Consider the following 24614-nt stretch of genomic DNA (forward strand, 5'->3'; position numbering starts at 1 on the left):
GATTTTTCAAATAAGCTATATGAAAAGAAATATGCAAATGTGCATGTATAACTTACTCAGATCAGGTTTTTATTCTTATCGCTGAACTAAATCTACCTTTTTCAAGGTCACCAGTGACCTTCCTGTTGCTAAGTTCAGTGGCAATTTTCAGCTGTTGTCTTACTTAATCTATCAATAGCATTTGATGTAATTTTTTTCTTTTCTTCTTGAGACACTATTTTTTTTTTTTAACTTGGACAGTTCTTAGACCTCTTCTCTTTTCCATCTGCACTCATTCACCATCCAGTCTCCTGACTTTAAATACCCGTGCTGATCACTCTCTATTTTCTATCTCCAGGAAAGACCAACTCCCTGACTGCATAGTCATATATTCACTTGCCTACTTGATATTGCCACCTGGGTATCTAAAGGACATCATGCACTTGACATATTTAAGATTGAACTCCAAATCGTTCCCCAGAAACCTGCTCCTCCTGTAGTCTTCCATATGTTGGTAAATGGCAAGTCTATCTCTACAGTTGTTCAAGGCAGAACTCTGGGCATCATCGCTGATTTCTCTCTTTTTCTCTTGCCCTGTTTTCATTGTATCAGCAAATCCAGGCAGCTCTTTCTCCAGAATATATCCAGCTTCTGGCTACTTCTCACTACCCCTAGTGACGGTGATAGGGGAAGTGAGAAGCAGCCAGATTCTGGACATATTCTGGAATCACCAAAGTGACCAAGAGTCACCAAAATCTCTTATGAAAGACTCCTATCTGGTCTCTCTCTTTCTGCCCATGACATTCTACAGCCTGTTCTCATAGCAGTATAGTGATTGCTCCAAAATATGTCATAATGTCACTCCTTTGCACATCCAACATTGATTTGATTCTCATCTTAGAATAAAAACCTATGTCTTTACAATACCCTACAAGGCCCTGCAGAATGTATTTCCCAACCTCCCTAATAGTCTACTCTCTGATATCCTTCCTACTTCTCCCTCCCTCTTCTCCCTCGCTTCTTCATCTCCAGACACAACAGGCTCTTTGCTCCCCCTTTCCCATCCCAGGAATGTTTTCTCCTTAGGGTCTCTGCACCAGGGGTTCCCACAGAGATCTGTGAGGCTCACTACCTCATCTCCTGCAGGAATTTGCTCACAAATTGAACTCCTCCCTGATCACCCTATTAAAATTGCGTTCCTGGGGCCAGGTGCGGTGGCTCGCTCCTGTAATCCCAGCACTTTGGGAGGAAGAGGTAAGCTGATCACCTGAAGTCAGGAGTTTGAGATTAGCCTAGCCAACATGGTGAAACCCCATCTCTACTAAAAAAAAAAAAAAAATTAGCTGGGCATGGTAACGTGTACCTGTAATCCTAGCTACTCAAGAGGCTGAGGCAGAAGAATCGCTTGAATCCCGGAGGTGGGAGTTGCAGTGAGCCGAGATCATGTCACTGTACTCCAGCCTGGGTGACTAAGCGAGACTCTGTCTCAAAGGAAAATAATAATAATAATAATTGCAGTTCCTCTCTGAAAGCATCTCCTAATCCTTTCATGGCAATGCTTTCTTTCTTTCCAAAGCTCGTGTCACCATCTGACCCACTGCTCATTTTACTCATTTATCTTTACTTGTCATCTGTTTTCCACACTAGAATATAACCTCTGGGAACAGAAATTTTTACTTATGTCCCTGTCACCCAGGGCAGTGCCTGACGCATAGTAGGCACTTTGTAAATACTTGTGGAATAAACAAACAGCTACTTTGAATGTAAGTATTGAAATCTTCATCTGACAAGTTATAGCTCTAACTGATGTTTTTCTAGTGTTGATTCCAAGCCCTCTGTTTCTTGCCCGTCTCTTCTCTCTGGATCTGCTCTGATGTTTGTTGGGCTGGTCTCTGGTGTAGTAATGCAGGAAATTCTTAACTCTCTGCTGGCAAATGCTTAGACATTACACTTTAAGTACTGTATTTTTATCAACAATATTTCCATAGCTCTGGCTGTTCCTTTGACAACTAGAAATCAAAGGAATAAAATCCTCTTCTTATGCTGCATTAAGTGGCCACCTCAGTTACCAATGAATACAGAAACTCCTGGAATTTTATTTCTGGTTTAATTACTTCCTGCCTATATGAGGCCCTTACAGTGTATATTCATATACTTATTGGATTTGTTCTTTTGGAATAACCCATATTATTTGCTTGAGATTCATGTAGGGTGGTTATTTTTGATGCCAGTTGTGTATATGAAAGGTCTTTCCCTAAAGAACTCCAGCTGCTCTGCGTCGTTTCAGCAAGCAGGAAATTCTGTACCTGGCAGTTCTTGCTGACCCAGCTAGAAGTGGCCGAATGACGCATTTCACTTTCAGGGGCTATTGCTGGGTTTTCATATTCATACTATAAATAGCACTTCAGGGAACACTCAGATACACTGAACATTTTCTTTGCAGTCCAGTTCAGTGTTGGCAGAAAGAAAGTCACATGCTGTGTGGTTCTACACAAGTCACTTGCCCCTTAGTGGATCCTAAGCTCTAGACAGACCCACCCAGAGTGTTCATTTGCTCATAAACACAGCATTACTCTCAGCAAATACTTCTGTGTCGTTGTTTACGCTGCTTTCTGTGCCTGGAGGAATCCTATGTATTCTTTAAGGTTCATCCCAAGTGAGAAAGCTTTCCCCGAGTTGGCTCAGCAGAAATGCCTTCTTCCTCCTTGTGGATTGCCCCATAGCATTCGGTGTGCATCTCTTTGGCAGCAACTTCAGCATTATAATAGAGTTTGTTACCTAGGTATATGTTTTCACACTCTCATCATCCCTTTCTCTCCTCACATCCCAAACTGTGAACCCTCAGGCCTGTGACTTCTGTCCACATGTATCTCTCCCCAACAGTTAGCAAAGGAAATGTTCAGAAACATTTATCAAGTGAATGGCTGATTGTATGAATGAATGAGATTGCAATCACATAGGAGAATGGAGCTCATTTGTTTCCAGCTTAATGGCTTTAAAAATAATCCCGTGTTTACTTTGTATTTTTTTTTTTTAATTTTCCCTAGCAAACACCTTCTACTATGTGCATGGCCAATTGGAGATGAAAAAAATAAATGTTGTTATATTTAAATACACTTCAGGGAGGCTTTTTAAAAATTTTGCTTTTTAAATTTCAAGGCAACGGACTAGTTTGTTCCTTACAAACTTCTTGGCATCTTTCTTTTCACATGCTCTTTTTTGCTGGACCCAGTCTTCAGTCAAATTCCTCCAAAGGGTCTGCTGTAAACAATGATTTTGTGAGCGGTTGTGTGTTCTTTGCAGTGAAAACCCGCCTTGTTTTCTGTTGCTAGGCAACCCCATTCCAGCTGCCATTGAAGAAATGCGCGGTGGTGGGAAATGGTGGGATTCTGAAGAAGAGTGGCTGTGGCCGTCAAATAGATGAAGCAAATTTTGTCATGCGGTAAGAGAGAGCACCCACAGCGCGGCCTCTGCCTTCTCTCCTTTTCCCCACCCCTCCCATAAGCCCTGGGGCTTTTCAAAACTAGTCACTTGTGATTAATCAGTTGTAGCACGCTCCTTAGCTTCACTTCCAGCTCATAGACAGGCGAGTTTAGGAGAGGGGTAAGGGGAGCGAGGGAACATGCCCCGAGAAAGTACAAAGCCAAGAAGGCTCAGGCGGAACAGAGATACCCACTCTGCTGTGAAGAAAGGGAGCAGGGGAAAGTGGAAAATCTCACATCTCATTTTAGATTGTACAGTCAGGTGATTCTGGCTTTTTAAATTGTTCTTTTCCTTAAGGACCACTCTCTATGAATAAATGCTTTAATGGATTCATTTTATTCTATACCTTATTCTCCTTAGTTTTTGATCAAATCATGTGTAAGTAGCAAGTGGGATCTGAAGACGGATTAAATCTTTGAGTGAGTGGGAAAACTGGAACAAAGGAGCAGGGGTAAATTTCAAACAAGGAGGACGCTTGGTAAAGGGACTGAGCAGAGTGGCGATGTGCACATCAGTTCCAGGAAAAACAGGAGGCCCCTGCGGGAGCATGAAAAGGAATTGCTGAGACATATTCAGCCAGGGACAGAGACTGCCAAATTGTAGGGGCAGCAGCCTGCACTGCTGGGTGATTCTGTCCAGACATGCTTACCAGCCACGTATAGAAGGAAAGACAGCAAGTGATTGGATAAGGACAGGTTTGGGATTATCTGGGTGAGAGGGAAGAAGGACAAAGAGTGACAACTTGGAGGGCTCTGGCTAGAGAGGGTGTAAAGTAACACACCTTGAAATCAGGGCTGGGCAGGAAGAGCGCTCTGAGATGAGTGAAGGAGAAAGGATGGGGTCAGATGATGGGGTCATTCAGAGCAGGGGTGAGGTAAGTTGTGGCTCCTGGCTATGAATGAAGGAGACGTGGAATAATAAGAAGCTAAAGTCAAAGAATGGCTTTCTGGAGGGCAAGATTTCAGAGCTCAGGGTATCTCGGAGATGAGTGGACATATTGTAGAAAAAGAAAACATTAGTTATGGAGCAAATAAAGGAACCTTGAGGATAGACTCTGAGGGACCTTTCAGGTGGACCCTCAAGCCTCACTGAGGTGGAAATGACTATGAACCAAGTGCCAGCAGACTCTGTGGCCAGGAAAGGTGAAGACTGCAGCAACATCAAGGACGGAAAGCTGAGTGAGATTTTGTATTCCTGTTTATTTTTAAGTATAAACGAGTAACAGTATAGGAGTGGAAAAAAGGTAGCCAAGAAGATGCTAAGCCACCTCTGAGCCCTGGGCTAAGTGGGAGAGGGAAGAGTAAAAGCTTTATTTGAGAGAGTTTCAAGAGAAGCCATGTACTTATGGGGGCTAAGTTCCCTCTCAGAGCTGGTCTCCTTGAAAGACATTTTTTTTTTCTCACTTGGTGAAGCCTGCAGGAGAGTCTAGATCCTTCTATACCCACCTTTCCTTCATGCAGGTACCCTCAGCGTAGTTTTTCCTCTGTATTGCAGTTTTTCTTTTCAACATGAACAAACAACAGAAAAATGGAAAAAGTACAAATGTAGTTCTTTTAGTTCCAGTCAATGCAACACCTGCTCATTGAGCACCCATGACATATGGGCCTTGAGCTGGCTCTGGGAATGGTGCTTTGAACAATTCTATAGTGGATTTATATCCTAGAGATGTGTTTGCTACCGTGGGGGAATTCAGACACACGGGAGCTTCTCAAGAGAAGTGGCATGTGAGCTGAGTCTTCTCTTCGTTTCACCCTAAGCAGAGAAACAACCTTTCCCAAGAGTCCAAGGTGGGAAAGATAGCAAGTGCTGTTGCAGTGTCATGAACAGTGGGGAAAATGGCTTGAGATGGAGCCAGAGAGGTATTTAAGGCATTGGAGTGGAGAAAATCACCTAGAGAGCATGAATAGGTGAGAAGAGCAGGGAGTCCTGAACCACCTTCAGGCACCCTCCCCAGTATTTTGGCATTAGGTGAGGCTGAGGAGCCAGCAAAGAACACAGCGAGATAGGAGACAAGTCCTTGCTGTTGTTGACTAGGTCTGTGACCTACAGTGCATGATTTTACCCTTGCTGGGGCCCAGCTTTCTAATTTGTAGGAGGAAGCGGGAGTAGGCAATTCCTCAGGCCCTTCCCATTGTGGCAACTCTTACTCTATCTATGACTGTATGAATACCGTATCATTGTAACACCGTTTATGTAGTTTAGTTTAAATTTTCAAATTGCTCTTGAGTATTATTAGTTTTTGTGTTCTTCCCAAAAATTATGTAAGGAAGAAGGAATACATAGTATTCAACTCACAGATTCAAAGAAGTTAAGTGATTTCAAGTGGCCTTGATACACATAGAAATGTAAATACACTTCGTGCAGTACAATAAGTGTATTTTTGTATTCATGAGTGTGTATGTGTGTGTGTGTCATCCATTTGTGAAGATGGACATTTACTAATGTGTAGAAGACTAGGCTTAGGCACCATAGAATGTTATCTGTTGTTTCCAGTGGGCCATATTTATCACAAGTAAACAAGACTTTTTTGGCCTTATATGCAATCTGGTGTTGATATAGTCAAGTTCAGAATTAATGAACGCTTCTGATTAGAGTGCCTGGCACAGTATTAAGCATAATGTTTCTAAAATATGGGGAGATGAGGGTTGAAAGAACTCAAAGAAGATAGCACCATAACTAGAACTATGTATGCATATGCCTTTGATTTAATTTCAAGAATAGTGCTGTTTTATGACACATTTTAATGTTTAAAAGCCTTTTGTATGTTTTAAATTATAGGAGTAATAAAAGTTGATAAATTATTTTAAAATTGTTTGACCATTTGCAGATCTATTAATAAATCATTGCTTAATATGCATTTTGGGGCATGCTTAATGTATCGAGATATTATATATACAAAATTAAACATTTAATGAATAAACGTAGATTAGAAAGTCATGTCGTATGTCTGGTCCTAGACTGTAGGGTGTGTAATGGACAGATACAGTGAGAGAGAACATCCAAAAATAGCACTGCCTGTACACAGTGATATACCAGATTACAGTTCAAAGTGTCTTCTAGGACTAGGATATAACAATTTCATAATTTTCTTTGCTTAAATGTTTTCAAACACATCTTCTAGTGCTGAAAATCAATTTCCCATTTCTTAAAGTAAACATTTGCTCTGTAGCCAAAAGCAGTACTTTAAAAAATAATATCGTTGAATTCAATTTATTGGGAAGATTTGCCAGACAAAAGTTAACAGGGATTGTATCCTCAGAAGGAACTGGTTGGCTTGGGGACATGAATGAGGGAACATAATTTTGGTGCCTTTTGAATTATGCTCAAATGTATGTTTTGCATACTCACATATACAAAAAAATTAATTTCGTGACTTTTATGCTTTAAGATTTCTTTCTATCAAGCCCATTTCGCACTTACTTCCACATCCCAATTCAAAGAATATTCATTTCTCATTAATTCTCTGATCAGATCTCTTTTAGGATCATGAGCACAGTTGCTAAGACACTTTAGTCATTAATATTTGTTAATTGTGCCAACAGCGATAATGCAAACTTTGAAACATTTTACACCACAATTATGCCTTATTAAAACAATTTGACTGTATTAAATGTGCCTTTTGTGTACATCTTTGTAATTATCAATTTATGAGTTGAGGAACTAAAATTATTGGTGTGCTTTTCCTGCGAGAAGAGATACAGGAAAGTGTCACAGATATTTGCACTTAGAGAAAAAGTTTACCCAGAAGAACTTACACCAAAATGTATTGTCATTATTTTCTGGAAATACATCAAAATTCATATAAAATGTTATCTTTATGGTTTTAAGCATTCACCTCTGTTCTAGAAGATAATAAATACCTGCAAGTTTTTATTGAGCTATTACTCTGTGGCAGTAAATATGAAAAGACCCAGACACATGAGCCATGGAACACACAGGAAAACGAAGTATTTACTCATGAAAACCAGTTTGTTTAATAATGACAAAACATGTTGACAGTACTCTCCAGCAATACTCAGAATTTACAGTTTTAGCGTAACGTAGCTGATTCTCACATGCTTCCAAGGGCAATTAAGATCAAAGCTTCTTTAAGAGACAGGTATCCAAATTTTAGTCTGTGTTTTATCCTGGAAGTCATTTTCCTCTTTGCAAAGATCAATTAAATCACAAGACCACAATCAGTTACCACAGCCGGATGAGCCTGGCTGTTAATGCATAAACTCACTCCCTCATGAGAATCCTCAGGAAACCACATGGGATATGGGGCAACCACTTGACTGTAGATACTTCAAGAGTAGGTTCTCTGACTTGGGCTCCACCCCCAAGGCCCCCATAATGCCCACTGTGTTTGCTTTGAGTGGGCATTCAGCAAAAGCCACTGACTGGTTAACTGACCTGTTGGTAGCTACCAGAAAAACTGGTATCTTATCACCGAAGAGCAGATAAAAAGAAGATTCTAAATCAACTGAGACAAGTTTCTGCCTAGGATGCCTTGATGTGTTGACACTCACAGGGTAAATAAGAGACAAAATCAGAAAACTTGAGCTGATCAGCTGAGTGGGTGCCTGGATACTGAGGGTAATTTGTAGGGAAAATTTAGTAGTTGGGGAACTAGCAGAGACTGCAATATTTGTGAGATATCTTTACCTACAAGTAAATGATGCTTTGGTTTACTGAAGTAATAAAAAGTTACAGATGCCCTAATGTGGTAGGAATCAAGTCAGGCATATGGTTGAAGAGGAGAAATGAGGACTCATTAATAAAAGAAAGCATAATGGAAACTATAGGCCCATTTGGCATTTTCATAGATAATACATATTTAATTATTTTTGTATGCTATTTCTGACTTGTGATATTTCTGAATATTTACTAAGTGTACACATCAAGGTTAGGGAATTTTTATATTACATACCTTTTTTAGTCCTTACAACAATTCAAGAAAAGAGGAAAAATCATTATACTCATTTTGTATAATGGAGAAACTGAAGTCAGGCAAATGAATTAACTTGCCTAATGTTCCACAGACAGAAAGCCATGGGATTTGAATTCACAGTGGTTGTATTTCCCATTGTAAGCATTCATAAGACATGGTGGCCAAGGAGAGCAACTGGGGCAGGGTGGGGTTTTGGGAGTGGGAGTGGGGTGGCTGTTCCCATCACCAGGGAAACATCACCTGTACTCTTTTCTTTGGCTGAACTGGGATGGTGGATCACTGCATTTCTTTGGATGATGAGCCATTATACCTTCACCAGTAATCAGCCTACCCATTGGCCACACACACACAAGTCAGACATACTGTGATTTAAGTGAATAGTACATGGCCCTGAATGCACTCTTATAATTTTGATTTTGGAAAAAGAAAGAAAAACACAAGAAAATATATTAATTCCTCCTTGTCTTTTGAGATTTATGGGTGTGCAGAGGTACTGTAGGTCCCATGTCCTCTAGTGTACCACACTGTCCTGAGCTTTAATTCAGGTCTAAGAATGTCTGTCCTACCCTCTCAAAAATATTTTGAATGGAATAAATACCTCCTAGTTAGTGTCTCTTTCTTTTTGTAGATAATTTGCCCCTTTGGCTGACATTATCTTTCTTAACTAAACAGGAGTAGTTTTTATGACAGCATTTGGAAGATGCTGATAGTTAATTATTCATCCAATGTCTATTAAAAGGGAGAGGTGGTAAAAAAAAAAATACAGTTACTGGCTGGGTGTGGTGGCTCACGCCTGTAATCCCAGTACTTTGGGAGGCCAAGGCGGGCAGATCACAAGGTCAGGAGATCGAGACCATCCTGGATAACACGGTGAAACTCCGTCTCTACTAAAAATACAAAAAAAATTAGCCGGGCGTGGTGGCAGGTGCCTGTAGTCCCAGCTACTTGGGAGGCTGAGGCAGGAGAATGGCGTGAACCCGGCAGGTGGAGCTTGCGGTGAGTGGAGATCACACCACTGTACTCCAGCCTGGGCGACAGAGCGAGACTCCATCTCAAAAAAAAAAAAAAAAACAAAAACCAAAAAACAAAACAGTTACTCGTGAATTCAGCTAGAATTAATAACATTTCTATTTGTATTATTCTAACTGATGATTTAAAACTATGTAAATTGTTCCAAAATGTTTGTTCTTGTTTCTCTAGATGCAATCTCCCTCCTTTGTCAAGTGAATACACTAAGGATGTTGGATCCAAAAGTCAGTTAGTGACAGCTAATCCCAGCATAATTCGGCAAAGGTAAGAGTTTATGACTTCTGTTTGTGACGAACGAAGATGAAGTCTTCTCAAGTACTTAGCATCTCAAAGGCAGTGAGCATAATTCAGTTTGGGAAATCAAGAGGAAAACCATCTGGACAGGCAGGAAGGATGAAGAAGGGAATTGTAAATAAAGAAAACGGGATTATGGGAATCCAAACAATATTTTATGCTTCCTCTGGGATTCTGTTTCTTGCCTTTAGAGATGATAGAAATAACAAGAAGATCAATTGTTTTGCTCAAAGAACAGCACAATACTCTGTTTACTCATTACTGCTACTTTTCAATTTGTTGGCTTCAGTCCCAATTTATTGATTGGCAACTGTGAACTGAATTAATATCAAGAATAAAAACAAAGCAATGGCCAATCCATTACATTGCTTTGGCCAATTCATACATGCATTAAAATAGCAATATTGTCAGAATGGACAAGAATATGTGGTTATAGTATACTGTATTACATTACATTATATTATATTCAATCATATTTGGGAGAGCAGATGTAAAATTCTTGTTCTAGGATCAATTCCAGAAATCTTGAAATTGCCTGGAATCTTGGAAGCTGCTGTGGGAGCTTCGGGGGCGGGGGAGGGGGTCAGTCTCTGATTGATGAAGTACATCAGCGAGCTATCAGCTGTTTCTCCAAGGACTGTTCATTGTAGAGAAGGAGTCCGTCTCCAAGGAAAGAGGAATCAAGCATTGCTTTAGGTCCTCTTGTGTCCCTGGCAATTAGGAGGGAAACATCCAGATGTTCTGGGCCCAGGCGCTTGTCATCTAAGTCCTGTCCAAGTGAACAGCATGTGTTCACTTATTCACAACGTGGCACTACTTGTTTTGGTTCATAAGTATTCCCATAAAATAGATATCTAGGAATGCAATCAGCTTTTAATTTTGGGAGATATTGTTAAATTACCCTCCCCAAATGTACCATTTATCTTCAATAATGGATAAGACTGCTTGTTACCCATATGTAAAACAATACTATTTGTGGAAAAAAAGGATACATTATATTCTACTTAATTTGCATTTTTCTGAATATAATAAGAGCTGAGTGGTATTGACTATTAGTATTTTTTCTTCTGCTCCTTTGTATTTTTTGCCTACTTTCGACTTGCTTTAAAAAATATTTTTCTGGTCGGGCGCGGTGGCTCACGCCTGTAATCCCAGCACTTTGGGAGGCCGAGGCGGGTGGATCACGAGGTCAGGAGATCGAGACCATCCTGGCTAACACGGTGAAACCCCGTCTCTACTAAAAATACTAAAAATTAGCCGGGCGTGGTGGCGGGCGCCTGTAGTCCCAGCTACTTGGGAGGCTGAGGCAGGAGAATGGCGTGAACCCAAGAGGCGGAGCTTGCAGTGAGCCGAGATCGCGCCACTGCACTCCAGCCTGGGCGACAGAGTGAGACTCCGTCTCAAAAAAAAAAAAAAAAAAAAAAAATTTCTATTGATTTATAGGAACTCTATATTATGGATATTAAGTCTTTGTATCAAATATTTTATTCTAGCCTGTGACATATATTTTAATTTATATTCTATTGCAATTTAAAATTTTTTATGTGATGAGACTTGTTAGTATTTTCCTTTATGGCTTCTTTTATAAAAACAATCTTTCTTTGGATGATCTTTCTTACTCTGATGCTCCTCCCTTCCCTGAAAAAAATATCCTGAATGTTTCTAATGCATTCATAGTTTATATTTAGAAATGTAATCCATGTAAATGTATTTATTTTTGTTCTTATAAGAGTAATTTTATTATTTTTCAACACAAATGTATGTTCATTATAATAACTCAAACAGAAAAGTACAAAGAAGAAATAAGAGAACACTTACAAGAAATTTTTTTATTAAAACAATTTATTTTTAAATACCTATAGATTCACAGAAAATTGCAAAAAACAATTTACAAGAAGGCGCTTCATAATCTTTACCCAGTTTCCCCCAAAGGTGACATCTTTGACTATTATTTTGATTTAGGAATAAAATAACTTTTAAGAAGGAACACATGTTCCTTTGGAGGGAAATGAAACATTCAATATATTGTATCGAGGACCAGAAGATTCTGTTTTTCTACCTGAATATATGGAGTTGATGTAAGATTTAAAAAGGAATGTGAAAAAGAATGTTCAGAGCACGATTTAGAACAAGCTGAGGGAGAGAGGGAGGGAAGGAAATGAGGGGGGGAGGGAAAGAGACGAGGGAGGGAGGGAAGGAGATGAGGGAGGGAAGGAGATGAGGGAGGGAAGGAGATGAGGGAGGGAAGGAGATGAGGGAGGGAAGGAGATGAGGGAGGGAAGGAGATGAGGGAGGGAGGGAGAGACTGTTTTGGGGGAAAAAATATAAATACAAATGGAGGAAGGACAGGGTCAAAAATTAAATTTTGAAGAGGAAAGTAGAACTGTTGGTTAAGACTTAAGCTCACTATGAAGAAAACACGCATGGACAAGCAAGAATCATTATTACTAACATTGGTAAGTATTTAGTTCACATTGCTGTGTGCCAGGTTCTGTGCCCTTTATAGGCAGTTCCTCACTTCATCCTTGAAACAATCCTAATAGACAGAAGCTATTTTAATTTATGCATTTGACAGAAGAAGAAACCTGTGATGTCGTGAATCCAGGAACCTGCTCATGCACACAGCTGCTAATAATCACCTGGGACTTCACCAGGCCTCTCTTATTCCAAAGCCCGTGCTCTCAACCAGTGACCATCTCTGAGAGAAAAAAAACCCAAACTGCTTTTTCCTCTGTTCTCACACTACAACACAGAAGACTGTGACAAAGAACCAGGGTTGGGGGGTCTGGCTCTTTCCAGTGACCGGCCCCCGGCCCCCACCCTGAAGCTGCATAGGGCCTCAATCAACTCATTAACGTGCGAAAAGATAGCACTGTGGAGTTTCTAAAGATTTTAGGCGTTGTACGCTACGGAATGAGATCAAAGATCTCAAATATCTATTTCATAATATTGCACCATCACACCCTCTGATCTTTTTCCAAAATCCATGTGTCGCACAAGGAGACAATATAGTTTTCCCAGAATAATCAACATAGAAAACTTCTGCCACCAAATGTGTTTGTGTTTTTCCCCCACACACCAAGCAAGCAATCAATTCTGCAGCAGACACCAGCGGGGTATCTCCAACTCAATTCCAACACTATCTACAGATAGTGTCAGATCCCACAGATTGAGGGCTCAGTCCCACAAGACTACCCCCCACCCCCACCAGTCACAAGTCTAGGCCTCCGGAGCTTCTGACTGACTGGCTTCAAGTTGGGTTTACCCCAACTCTCTTTATGGGTTTGATTAATTTGCTAAGGCAGCTCACAGAACTCAAGGAAACGCTTATTTACGTTTACTGGTTTATTATGTTACAAAGGATTCAGATGAAAGAGTGCGTAGGATGAGGGATGGGGGAAGGGACATGGAGCTTCCATGCCCTCCCTGGGCACACCACCCCCCAGAAACCTCCACCTTCTTATCTGGAAGCTCTCCAAGCCCTGTCCTTTCGGGTATTTATGGAGGCTTCATTAGCAGGCATGGTTGATGAAACCATTAACCACTGGTGATCAACTTAACCTGTAACCCTTTTCTCCTCCCCAGAGGTCAGGGAGTGGGGCTGAAGTCCCAGTCCTAGAATCCTGCCTTGATTCTTTCCAGTGACCAGCCCCCCACTCTGAAGCTGCATAGGGCTGCCAGCCGTCAGTCAACTCCTTAAGATGCAAAAAGGTATCACTTGGAGTTGCTGAAGATTTTAGGAGTTACGAAGTCGAAGATCAAATATATATTTCACAACATTACACTATCACACCTTCTGATCTTTCTCCATGATTCATGTGTTGCACAAGGAGACAGTGGCATTTTCACAGGTTATAAATAATTTTGTAAAAGTGAATGAAAGTTTCTTCATTTTAAAAAATGTATTCAATGTAACAAGGTTTCTGTTCAAATCAATATGTGTACACCAATTCCATTTTGTGACATAAGAAAAAATTACATTTACAATAGCATCAAATAATATGATACACTTAATTAAACAAGAAAGCAAGTCCTCTTTGGAAAAAATATGAAATTTTATTGAGAGACACTTTAGACAACCTGATTAGATGTACTGATAATACCATGTGCATGATTGAAAGACTCAGTATTTAAAGGCACCAGGTCTACCCAAATCTATCTACAGATTCATTGAAATTCCAATAGAAATCCTAATGATGCATGCATGTGTATGTGTGTGTTAAACTTAAAAAGTTATGTAGAAATATGCCGAGAATAGCAAAGAAGCTCTTGAAGAAAAAATGATGGGCAGAGTTGCTCTATAAGATGTTAAGACTTATTAAAAAGCTATTATAATTAAGACAATGTGGCTCTGGTGCAAGGATAAACCAACTGAGCAGTGGAAAAGAATAGGATACTCCCAAATATTTCCACATAGATATAAATCAGTATATATGACAGATGTCATATTTATATGAGTGATATAAATATGAAGAGCCGAGAATAGCAAAGAAGTATAAAGTTTTCAAAATGATGTTGGGATAATTAGATTACACATGGGAAAAAAATAAATTAAACCTCTACCTCATAACTTATACCAAAAATTATTTTCAGGTGGTTAAGACCTAAAAATGAAGTTGCTGGGCCTGGTGGCTCACGCCTGTAATCTCAGCACTTTGGGAGGCCGAGGCTGATGGACTGGCTGAGGAGTTGAGACCAGTCTGGACAACATGGCAAAACCTCGTCTCTACCAAAAAATACAAAAGTTAGCCAGGTATGGTGGCACGTGTCTGTAGTCCCAGCTACTTGGGAGGCTGAGGCAGGAGAATTGCTTGAGTACAGGAGGTCGAGGCTGCAGTGAGCCATGTTTGTGCCACTGAACCGAAGTCTGTCGAGGGAGACAGTAAAATAATAATAATTATTTAAAATAAAAAATAAAACCAACTAACAATATGGCTAGGGACAAAGATGTAGCAAGTAAAACTATAAGGAACAATAAGTAGTCACTTCTCAGGGTAGGAAGAGTATTGGTTCAGGTGTGGAATAATGGGACCTCTGGATTACTAGAAGTGTTCTTTTTCTTGGCCAGGCTGGTGTAACATGGATATACACTTTATAATGATTGCTTAGGCTGCACATGTATGTTAGATGCACTCTTCAATAGATATACTTTACTAAAAACATAAGAAAAAAGTATGCTAAGTGATGGAGGACTATACAACTTATAGTTAATTTTAAAGTTTCTCAGTTTGCTTTTTTGACAAAATTGAGTTCCAGAGACGTACACTAGAGTGTAAGTTCTATATAAAAAGATCTCGGTGTCTTGAACATAAGGATTGATAAAAACATTTTTTTTTTTGAGACAGAATTTCACTCTTGTTGCCCGGGCTGGAGTACAGTGGTGCGATCTTGGCTCACTGCAACCTTTGCCTCCCGGTTCAAGAGATTCTCCTGCTTCAACCTCCCAAGTAGCTGGGATTACAGGTGTGTGCCACCACACCCGGCTGATTTTGTATTTTTTGTAGAGACGGGGTTTCACCATGTTGGCCAGGCTGGTCTTGAACTCCTGACCTCAGGTGATCCACCTGCCTCATCCTCCCAAAGTGCTGGCATTCCAGGTGTGAGCCACTGCACCCGGCCAATAAAAATATTTGAATAGAAATATAGTTAAAGCCTTATCAGCACCACTGTCAGTGTTGTGAAGCTCTGTGCTCAAATTGGAATACAATGTTTTAAGCCATCAATTATCAACTTTTCATTTTATAGAAGGGATCAAACAGGTAGCAAGTGCTGGAAACTTTTGGTTAAATACAGCTGAGACTGCATCCATAGCATCTTGTTCATGTGGCTAGCAGTATATGCAAACAGGGTGGTAAACAAAGTGCAAACACTTGTATATAGGCATTAAAATATAGATGATGCTATACTATCGTGGCACAGTAAAATGGAGGAAATAATATTGAAGTGAGAAAGGCAGTATGTATTTCTATATTAGAAGATTATCCTATTTATATTAGATATTTTATTCATATCTCATAGTCTTCTCTCAAAGCTGTGCAAATCCAAGACATCAGTAGTTATCTTGTACTTTCATGTGATGAAAAATTAAACTCGTTGGGCAAAGATGTGCAGTGGAAATGCTAATTTTCATAGCTGTCTCCAAAACCTTGATTCTCCTAAAAATATTCTATCAGAAGTTATAAGCATTAAGAGTTTTCACTATAAAATTCTGTTAGAAAATATCAGTAACAAGATAAAACAGGTTTTAGAAAAATTAAGCATACATATGTGAGAGGCATTCATAATTATAGTGAAAAAAAGAAAGTTAGAGAAGGGAATACTTATTACTCTATCTAAAAGAAATTCTCAGTAAGAAGGAGCTTTGCTACAGTAAGAAGGAGCTTTGCTATAGCCTTTGTTAGGATATCTTGTTTGGAGTGCATTCTTCTTGACAGTACCCAGAACAAAAAGATTAGTTAGGGTGCCTGAGACATAAGATTAGAAAGGGCTTTGCAGTCACATTCATCCTCTGATTGAATTTTTATGGGCAGAAGAGAGGTGGTTTTAATCTGGCAGCTGGATATTTAAACTGCTTACTATTATCCTTTTTCTTCCTTTGCTGGCCTTTGCAGGTGGAAGGCAGAGGATTCATACATATCATTACCCTTCATCAATGCACCATCTGTAGCCCTTGTTCTTAAAACACTTTGGTTCAAATACTCTTTATTTTATTTGTATGAATTTAAGGGATATAGTGCCATTTTGTTACATGGCTATATTGTGTAGTGGTGAAGTTAGTATTCAAATATCCTTTAAAAGATTTTTTAAATCCATCATTCCCTTGATTATTTTTAATTAACCTAATTTTTGTGGCATAGGTTAAATTGTTGCCAAGTATGGACTTTTCAGGGCATTATATACATATGCTTTAAATATATATATTGTCAGAATTTCAGAAGTGCAGATCTAGTTCTTCCAATGTTACATGTCCTCGTGGCAAAATCAGTCTCTTTGTCAAATTAATTTATTAACTTTTTGTCAGAAAAGATGGATGATGGACTACTTTAATTCAAATAAGTGTTACAGTATAACCCAATATAATGATTGGGTTTAATTATATTGGATTTAATATAAACCCACTTCTCAGGTTTAATTATTCAACATATACAGTATGGGGAACTGTCAAGAGTTTGTCCCCTGGATAAAATAAGACACAGCTCCTTTCTATTTCTTCTAAATACATTTTTGCTTTTGTTCAGGGGATATTCCCTCAGAAGCTATGTATTTTGGAAATGTTTCTTTGTTTGGTGGCCTAGTGGCTTTTATCCTTTGGGGCAATGAATCATTATAATATTTGGGATAATAGGAGGTATGACTTTCTTTTATGAAATAGAAAAAGAAAAATTATGGAAATAGAATTTGGAAAAGAGAGTTCTTTAGACTGTCAGATTGGTCTTGAGCAAATATATTTGAGAAAAGTATACATATGGAGTTTGAAGGTCTGGAAGTTTATGGCGGGGAGGAGGAATAAAATGAGAGCCAACAAATATTTCTTGAAATCTACTCTGGGACATGACATACAAAGTTGAATGAGATGGCCTCAAACCCTGAAGTTGCTCACAGAAGCAGACATGTCCATGGTTGTAGTGTCCATGGAAGGGATTTTATAAATTTGAGGGAATCCTTCTATATTAGTCCATTCCCACATTGCTTGCAGTGAGCAGAGATCGCGCCACTGCACTCCAGCCTGGGTGACAGAGCGAGACTCCATCTCAAAAAAAAAAAAAAAAAAATACCGGACACTGGGTAATTCTTAAAGAAAAGAGGTTTAATTGGCTCATGGTTCTGCAGACTTTACAGGAAGCATGATGTCGGCATCTGCCCAGCAACTGGGGAGGCCTCTGTATACTCGCAATCATGGCAGAAGGCAAAGGGGGAGCAGGCATGTCACATGGCCCGAGCAGGAGCAGGAGCAAGAGACAGCGAGCAAGCTGCCACACTTAAACAGCCAGGTCTCATGATAAGTCACTTACTATTGCAAGGACAGCACCAAGGGGATGGTACTAAGCCATTGATGAGAAATCGTCCCCATAATCCAATCACCTCCCATTAGGCCCCACCTCCAACATTGGGGATTACAATTCAATATGAGATTTGCGTGCGGACACAGATACAAAACATATTACCTTCTGAAATTATACAAAATGTTCTCTACAGAAAATAATAAAAACTTGGCTGGGCATGGTGGCGTGTTCTTGTAGTCCCAGGTACTCAGGAGGCTGAGGTGAGAGGATTGCTTGAGCCCAGAAGGTTGTGTTAGGGTTAGGGTTAGGATTAGGGTTAAGGTTAGCCATGATTGCACTCTTGCCTGGGCAACAGAGCAAGACCCTGTCTCAAAAAAAAAAAAAAAAGAGTTGGCATGAACTAGGAAACAGAAATGTATTTAGAACAAATGTAGTAAAAATCATGGTGGAGTTAAACTTTTAAAATTTGTAAGTGCATAACTTTTAATTCAGTAAGGGGACTTGATATGAGACCTCAATATTTATTTTGATGTATAACCTAAGGAATATCTTCCCATACAAGTAGAAGAGATTTTATCCAATGGTTAGTGCCTCTAAGTTTAATAAAGGGAATTGAGAATGTAGAGATAACCGCAGGGGGAACAATTGTTTATGTTATTAATGTGCTTTTTAAATAATAACTTGAGCTTTGAGGAAAATAACTTGGGTCCAAGATTACAGCAATTTATTTTTTAAATTGTGTACAACTCAATGTACACAAACTGTACATGCATGTTTCAAACTGTATGCCTAAAACTTACATATCTCTTTTGCTGTCTGACTTCTTTTTTTTTTGTTTCCTCCAAACTCAGAGCAGCTTATCATTGTTTGTATCAAGGCTTCAAAGTCATTGATAGCTATTTATTCTAACATCTGTTCTGAAATAAGGGAATTAGAAGGCAGATAATAAAACTGAAACTAGAGATAGCAAGTAGGAGATAGAAAAGAAAAGCCGCTAAAAATATGAATACATGGAGTTGGTATCTGAGAGGCAATATTATATAGCAGTGAAGAACACAAGTTTTGATTAGAACGGATTTGTTTTCAAATTATAGTGCTAGTGCTAGTAAGTGTTTCTGCCTACTAGCTATGTAACCTTAGTTACTTAATGTACCATATGTCAATTGAGTATAAATATTATTTACCTTGGGGACTGTTGAGAGATATAAGTGAGATAATGTAACTGCATCTAGTAGAAGCTATTCTGACTGATATCCAAATTAGCTACTCAAGAGGACTCTCCAGTTGCAATACATTTTGTTCTTGGATAAAACATATTATTTAATACATTATTGTACTCATCAGATTTAGAGAAATCTCCAAGAATATCTGCATGCCCACCTTCCCCACAAAAAAACAAAAACAGAAAATGAGGGAACAAAAACCAGACCAAATGGTGTGAATTATAAAAGTCAGGTACCAAAACTTAGAAAAGAGACCAATCTCTGGACTCACCATGTTGATGGGTGTCCCACATTAAGTCCTGAGAAGGAGCCTATTGTGGTTCCAGGTCAGTAGCAGCCTCTGGCTTCCAACAGAAGCAAACAAATTTCTTCTGGAAGAAAGCTCATAGAATTCTCATATACTATGTTCAAACAAATGATAGCTCATAAGAAAACACTCAAAATGCACACAAGCCATCAATAGTGTAAATTCTCAGAGACAAAAATCAAACAAAAAGTACCAGATGAATTTAATGCCTGAGAACTTATTGGAATTGTCAGATGCAGTAGATTACTAAATATGTAATCTTTATAGAAAATAAAAAGAATGAGAAGCCAATAAGAGAATATCCAAATTAAATAGGTAGACTTGAAAAAGAACTAAATTGAACTTTTAGAAATGAAAAATATAATTGTTGAAATGGAAAGACATCAAATTAGACATAACTGAAGAGAGAATTTGTGAACTGGAATACAGAGCAAATAATTTTCCAGATAATGAGGCTATGGAAAATACAAAGGCAAGACAAAGAAACATGGAGGATAGAATGAGAAGGAGTATGTTAAAGTGGAATTGTGGAAGTATAAAATAGGGATAAGAACTCTTTTTCAGAATTCATGATTAATGTGATCCATAAGTAAAAAGTAATGTGATCCAAAACACAAAGTATCAAGCAGATCAATTAAAATTTTTAAAAATGCAAACAGACAATTTTAGTGAAACAGAGCTAAAGATAATAAGAAGCTTATAAAAGCAGACAGAAAGAAAAGACAGATCACCTGCAAAAGAATAATTATACTAAAAACGAACTTCCTCTAACAGTAAAAATGGATGTCAGGAAGCAGTGGAAGAGTATCTTCAAAGTGTTGAGAGAGAAACTATCAACATAGAAATGTATATTCTGCAATCTATTTCTTCAATAGTTGTTTCAATAGAAAATGTTTTCTGAAAAACAGACACAGATTTTTTACCTCCAAAGATCCTTCATTGAGAGAAAATCTGAAGAATATACCTCAGAAAAAGAGTATGTTACTCCAGAAAAAAAACCTGGGATGCAAATGAATTGCTAAACATATCAATAAATCTAAACAATTTTATCTGTATAAAACAATAATTATTATCATACATTATTTTTGCAGATGATTTGTGTAATCAAAACAAAAGGCAACTAAAATACTGGAAAATGACATCGCATAAGTTAGGAGGGGGAGATTGAAGTGTTTTTAGCTCTTCTTTCAGTTTTTTACTTCTTAGTGACAGGTCATCCTTTTGTCTTAAGCAGCAACAGCAATAATTTTAGTATCTTTCACGTTTCTGTGGGTCAGGAATTCAGGAAGAACTAGGCTGAACAGATCTGTCTCATGATCTCTCACATGGTGGCTGGAGTTGAAATAGCAAAGGCTTGGAGCAGCCGGGGCTGGCCAAACATCTCCCTTCCTGTAGCCTCAGGGCTTTCTGTGTGGTTTCTCCTTGTGAATTAGTGTGAGCACCCTCACAGCCTGATTGACTCCAGAAAGTTGGACTGTTTACATGGCAGCTGGCTTTCCCCAAAGCTAGTGTCCATAGAGAACAAGTGGAATTGCGTGACATTTTAATAGCCTTACATGGGAAGTGTGCTAGCATCACTTTCATCATACTCTGTTGCTTGAAGCAATCACAAAGTCCCACCCAGGTACGAGAGAGAAGAGTTCTAGCACAGATCCACCTCTTGTTGGGGGGGAGTTTTCAAGTCACATTATTAGAGTATGCATGGTAGGAGAGTTTTTGTGGCCATCTCTGGAAAATATAATCTGCCACAGTCTGCCCTTGGGTCACAACAATTTATATCCCTCACATATGCAAAATAAACTCATTGCCTTCCCGAAGACCCTCAAGATCTATTCCATTACAGCATCAATTTAAAATCCAGGATCTCCAAAAGGTTGAAAGAGGAACAGCAACAACAACAAAAACCAGAAAAGAATAAACTGAAAACAAAAATACAACAGAGTGGGTCCAAAAAGCCAAAGTTGATACTTTGAAAAGTCTACCACAATTAACGAACCTTTAGTAAAGTTGATAAATAAATAATAATTATTTTAAAATAGACTTTTCATGATTTTTCTACAAATCCATACTAAAAAAACAAGAAAAAACTCTACTGTACACAAATATATTACATACATAATAAATGGATAATGAGAATAAATTGGTATCTCCAAACCTAAAAAAAAGCCAGTGATTTTGTAACTTATGATATATCCATATTGATGGTATACTATATGAAGATATTATGGATTAATATACATAAATGGTTTCAATAAATGGTGAAATGCTCATGTTCTAATATTAAGTGAAAAAAATAAATATATAAATGTGTAAATATATAAAATTATATATATAGTTATGTTCAGAGAAAATCTCTAAGGAAAAAAAATCAACATTTTCCAAAGTTGCAAAATTTTATAATGGGGAAAAAAATTATTTAAAAAGCAGACCTTGGCTGGGCACAGTGGCTCACACCTGCAATCCCAGCTCTTTGGGAGGTAGGAGGCTGAGGTGGGAGGACTGCTTGAGGCCAGGGGTTTGAGACCAGCCTGGGCCATATAGTGAGACCTTATCACTACAAATATAAAAAATAAAAAATTAGCCAGACATGGCGTCTATAGTGCTAGTTGCTTAGGAAGCTGACACAGGAGGATTACTTGAGCCTAGGAGTTCAAGGCTGCAGTGAGCTGTGATCATGCCACTGTACTCCAGCCTGGATGACAGAGTGAGGCCCCATCTCTTTAAAAAAAGGCCTTGTTATTTTATAATTTTTCGTAATGTTAACTTATTTTGACAATACCACAGCCCTGTGAGCTGGAGGGGCAAACAATATGAATAAAGCCCTGATTTTGTGTGTGGGTTCCTGCCCTTCCAGATTTAATTGAGATTAACTTGAACTCCAAATTTTATGTACTTAATTCAGAGTCAGAACGTTCTCCACATCTTTCCGGTAACCTTGTCCTGAGAGCAGCTAAGGTGAGCATAGCACCAAGAACACAGGACTTGACACACAGGAGTTACTGCGTAAATGTCCATTTATCTTCTTTCTTTCTTTCCCTCTGTGAAGCTCTAGTCTTCAGTGTTAATAGCAGATCAGATCAAACATTACTCTAAAAGCAAAATTAGCACATAATTAGTAAATAAATATTTGAATAGCCCAAGTTCTCATGGCACTTTCATGCAGGCCCACTGAGAGTGGGTTGCACCCAGTGGAGAAACATTAGGGGAGGACCCAGCAAGGGTACCAGGTGGAGAATCTTTACCCAGGATTTATATTGATATGCCACTGGGCCAACAATTTGTACCAGCTTTCTCCCATCCACCCCTCCTCAGCCCTCTTTTTAAAGTGTGCTTCAGTTAAATATTTTTTCAAATCAGTAAAATGTCAGTGAGTTGCAATTTCAGTGAAAGAAAATGTGCGGAGGGGTTTCTGTCAGCTAATAGAACAGCATTGGCTGTGTGATGAAAGATGAGTTGTTCAACCACTCTCTGCATGGAATGTGGCAGAAAACATTTAAGTCAGCACCAGAATTTTGTTTTGAAGGTGTGCTGTCTGTATATGGAACTGTTTCTTGCTGAATTCTAGGGATCAGGGAGAAACTCAAGGGCCTGTGTTGGTTCGGGAGTGGAATCTGAGTAATAGGTGAGTGTGGAATTGTTGGGATAAGCAAAAGAGAGGGGTTGAGGAAGAAAGAAGGTCTAGAGAAGGGAGACGTGGTGAAGGAGCAGGAGAGAAATCTTTGGGAAACTTAGGCATGTTGGCTAGAAACAAACTGAAATGTCTAAAATCAATTGTAAAGTGTGTGTCCTGAAATTATTTCCCCTTAATTCTCTCTTAAGTTCTATGACTCTTCAGATTTCTAATGTAGCCATGCATTTTTGTCAGTTTTGTATGTGACATTAGCGTGTGTATGTGCACGTGTGTGTGTGTGTGTGTGTGTGTGTGTGTGTGGTGAAGGGAATGTGCTTCATTCATTTGGGATCAACATGGTTTGTCCTCCTGGGTAATGGCACTGAGGGGACAGAGAGGACCTGGAGAATATAACCCTCCTAGGGATGTTCAGATGCAAATCCTGGGAAACGCCATTTTAGTAGTTGACTGCGTACCCCTTTTGGAACGTACAGACAACCTTTTGACTTACAAAGCTATTTCATTACAGCCAAGGCATTTGTGCCCCAGCTTAACTGTGGAAGGCAAACTTTAAGTGTAAAGTGTGAAACTGGCTAATTATCTTACCAATTCCATATATGCCAAGAGCCTCTTTGAACAAGATGGTAGGGGTCCATCTGTGAACAATTCATTGCACAGAGTTGATTTTGTATTTGGTGATTTCAGATTGTCCAGCTACTAATGAACTTTCTTCATTATCCTCATGAAAACGGATGACAGTAACATTTATTAGTATGTGAATATTTCTATTACTTTATTAAAATAAAAATGACTTTATTGCTAAATTTATATTTGTAATTCATTTTATTGGAGAATAGAAACCCTGTAGATTAAATAGAATATAGTCTCAATGATTACTAATTGTATTGCATTGGATTATATATTGTTTAAAACAATATTTTTATTTTAAAAAAGTTTTCTTTCCAACTGGAATTATAAGAACATATCTGTATAAGTTTCTGTTACTAAGTTGCTTTAATTTGTTTAATAGAATTTTAAAAATCAGAGCTTTAGTGTTATTGCATTTATAAATCAGGATATGCATTTTTAACCGAAGTTTCCACTGTAGCTTTTCATATCTGAATCTCTTTGGACACACACACCCTGCGCACACACACAATACATGTGCTCACACACATGCACATACACACACTAATGAGACAAAGGAGAATCAGAATCACAGTGCAAATTGTTGACAAGGTCAGAATATAAATTAGTGGGACAGATATCATATTTGATAAATATTATTGCAAATACAACTGAAGGGAAAGGCAGAAAAAGGAAGTGCTACCCACATGGTTAAATTACCATATTTTATTGATTGTGAGCTGCACAGTTTTTAATATTTTAACATCTGTGAAACAGCTGCTTCTTACAGCCTCTGTTGTCCAGTTGGAAGCTGAGGCATAGTTGGCACTGGGAGTACATAGTTGTCACCTTGCTCATAGCTGCTCCTATGCTGTCCTCCTAATCAAAGTATGCACATTGTTGTACTGCACATGTTGAGTTTGATTGGCATGTAAAATATCTCCAAAAAGATTGAATATCTATTGTGTATAAAGATGGAAACAAAGCCTGGGATGTAAATTTGATTTGTAAGCAAATTACTTCAGAGAAATAATGGAAGCAATTTTATATTTTCTTGTAAAGCAACATAAAAAAGGAAGAAGAAAATAACCACCAGCGGATGATGGTTTATTTTAAGTAGTTACTA

General features: G+C 38.6%; 1 protein-coding gene across 4 annotated transcripts in view; it reads left to right on the forward strand.

Annotated features, from left to right (window-relative positions):
• Nucleotides 1-24614, forward strand: part of ST8SIA1 (ST8 alpha-N-acetyl-neuraminide alpha-2,8-sialyltransferase 1) — a 183416-nt gene that overhangs the window by 117679 nt on the left and 41123 nt on the right. For 3 of the 4 annotated variants that reach the window (XM_055358450.1, XM_063694121.1, XM_063694120.1), the window contains exon 3: nt 9596-9688. In XM_055358450.1, coding sequence (XP_055214425.1) covers nt 9596-9688 — 93 coding nt within the window. Of the gene's footprint in view, nt 1-3311; nt 3422-9595; nt 9689-24614 lie in introns of all 4 variants that reach the window. The other variant, XM_004052862.5, reaches the window with a different exon arrangement.

The sequence above is a fragment of the Gorilla gorilla genome, chromosome 10 (assembly GCF_029281585.2).
Source record: "Gorilla gorilla gorilla isolate KB3781 chromosome 10, NHGRI_mGorGor1-v2.1_pri, whole genome shotgun sequence".
Lineage (NCBI taxonomy): Eukaryota > Metazoa > Chordata > Mammalia > Primates > Hominidae > Gorilla > Gorilla gorilla.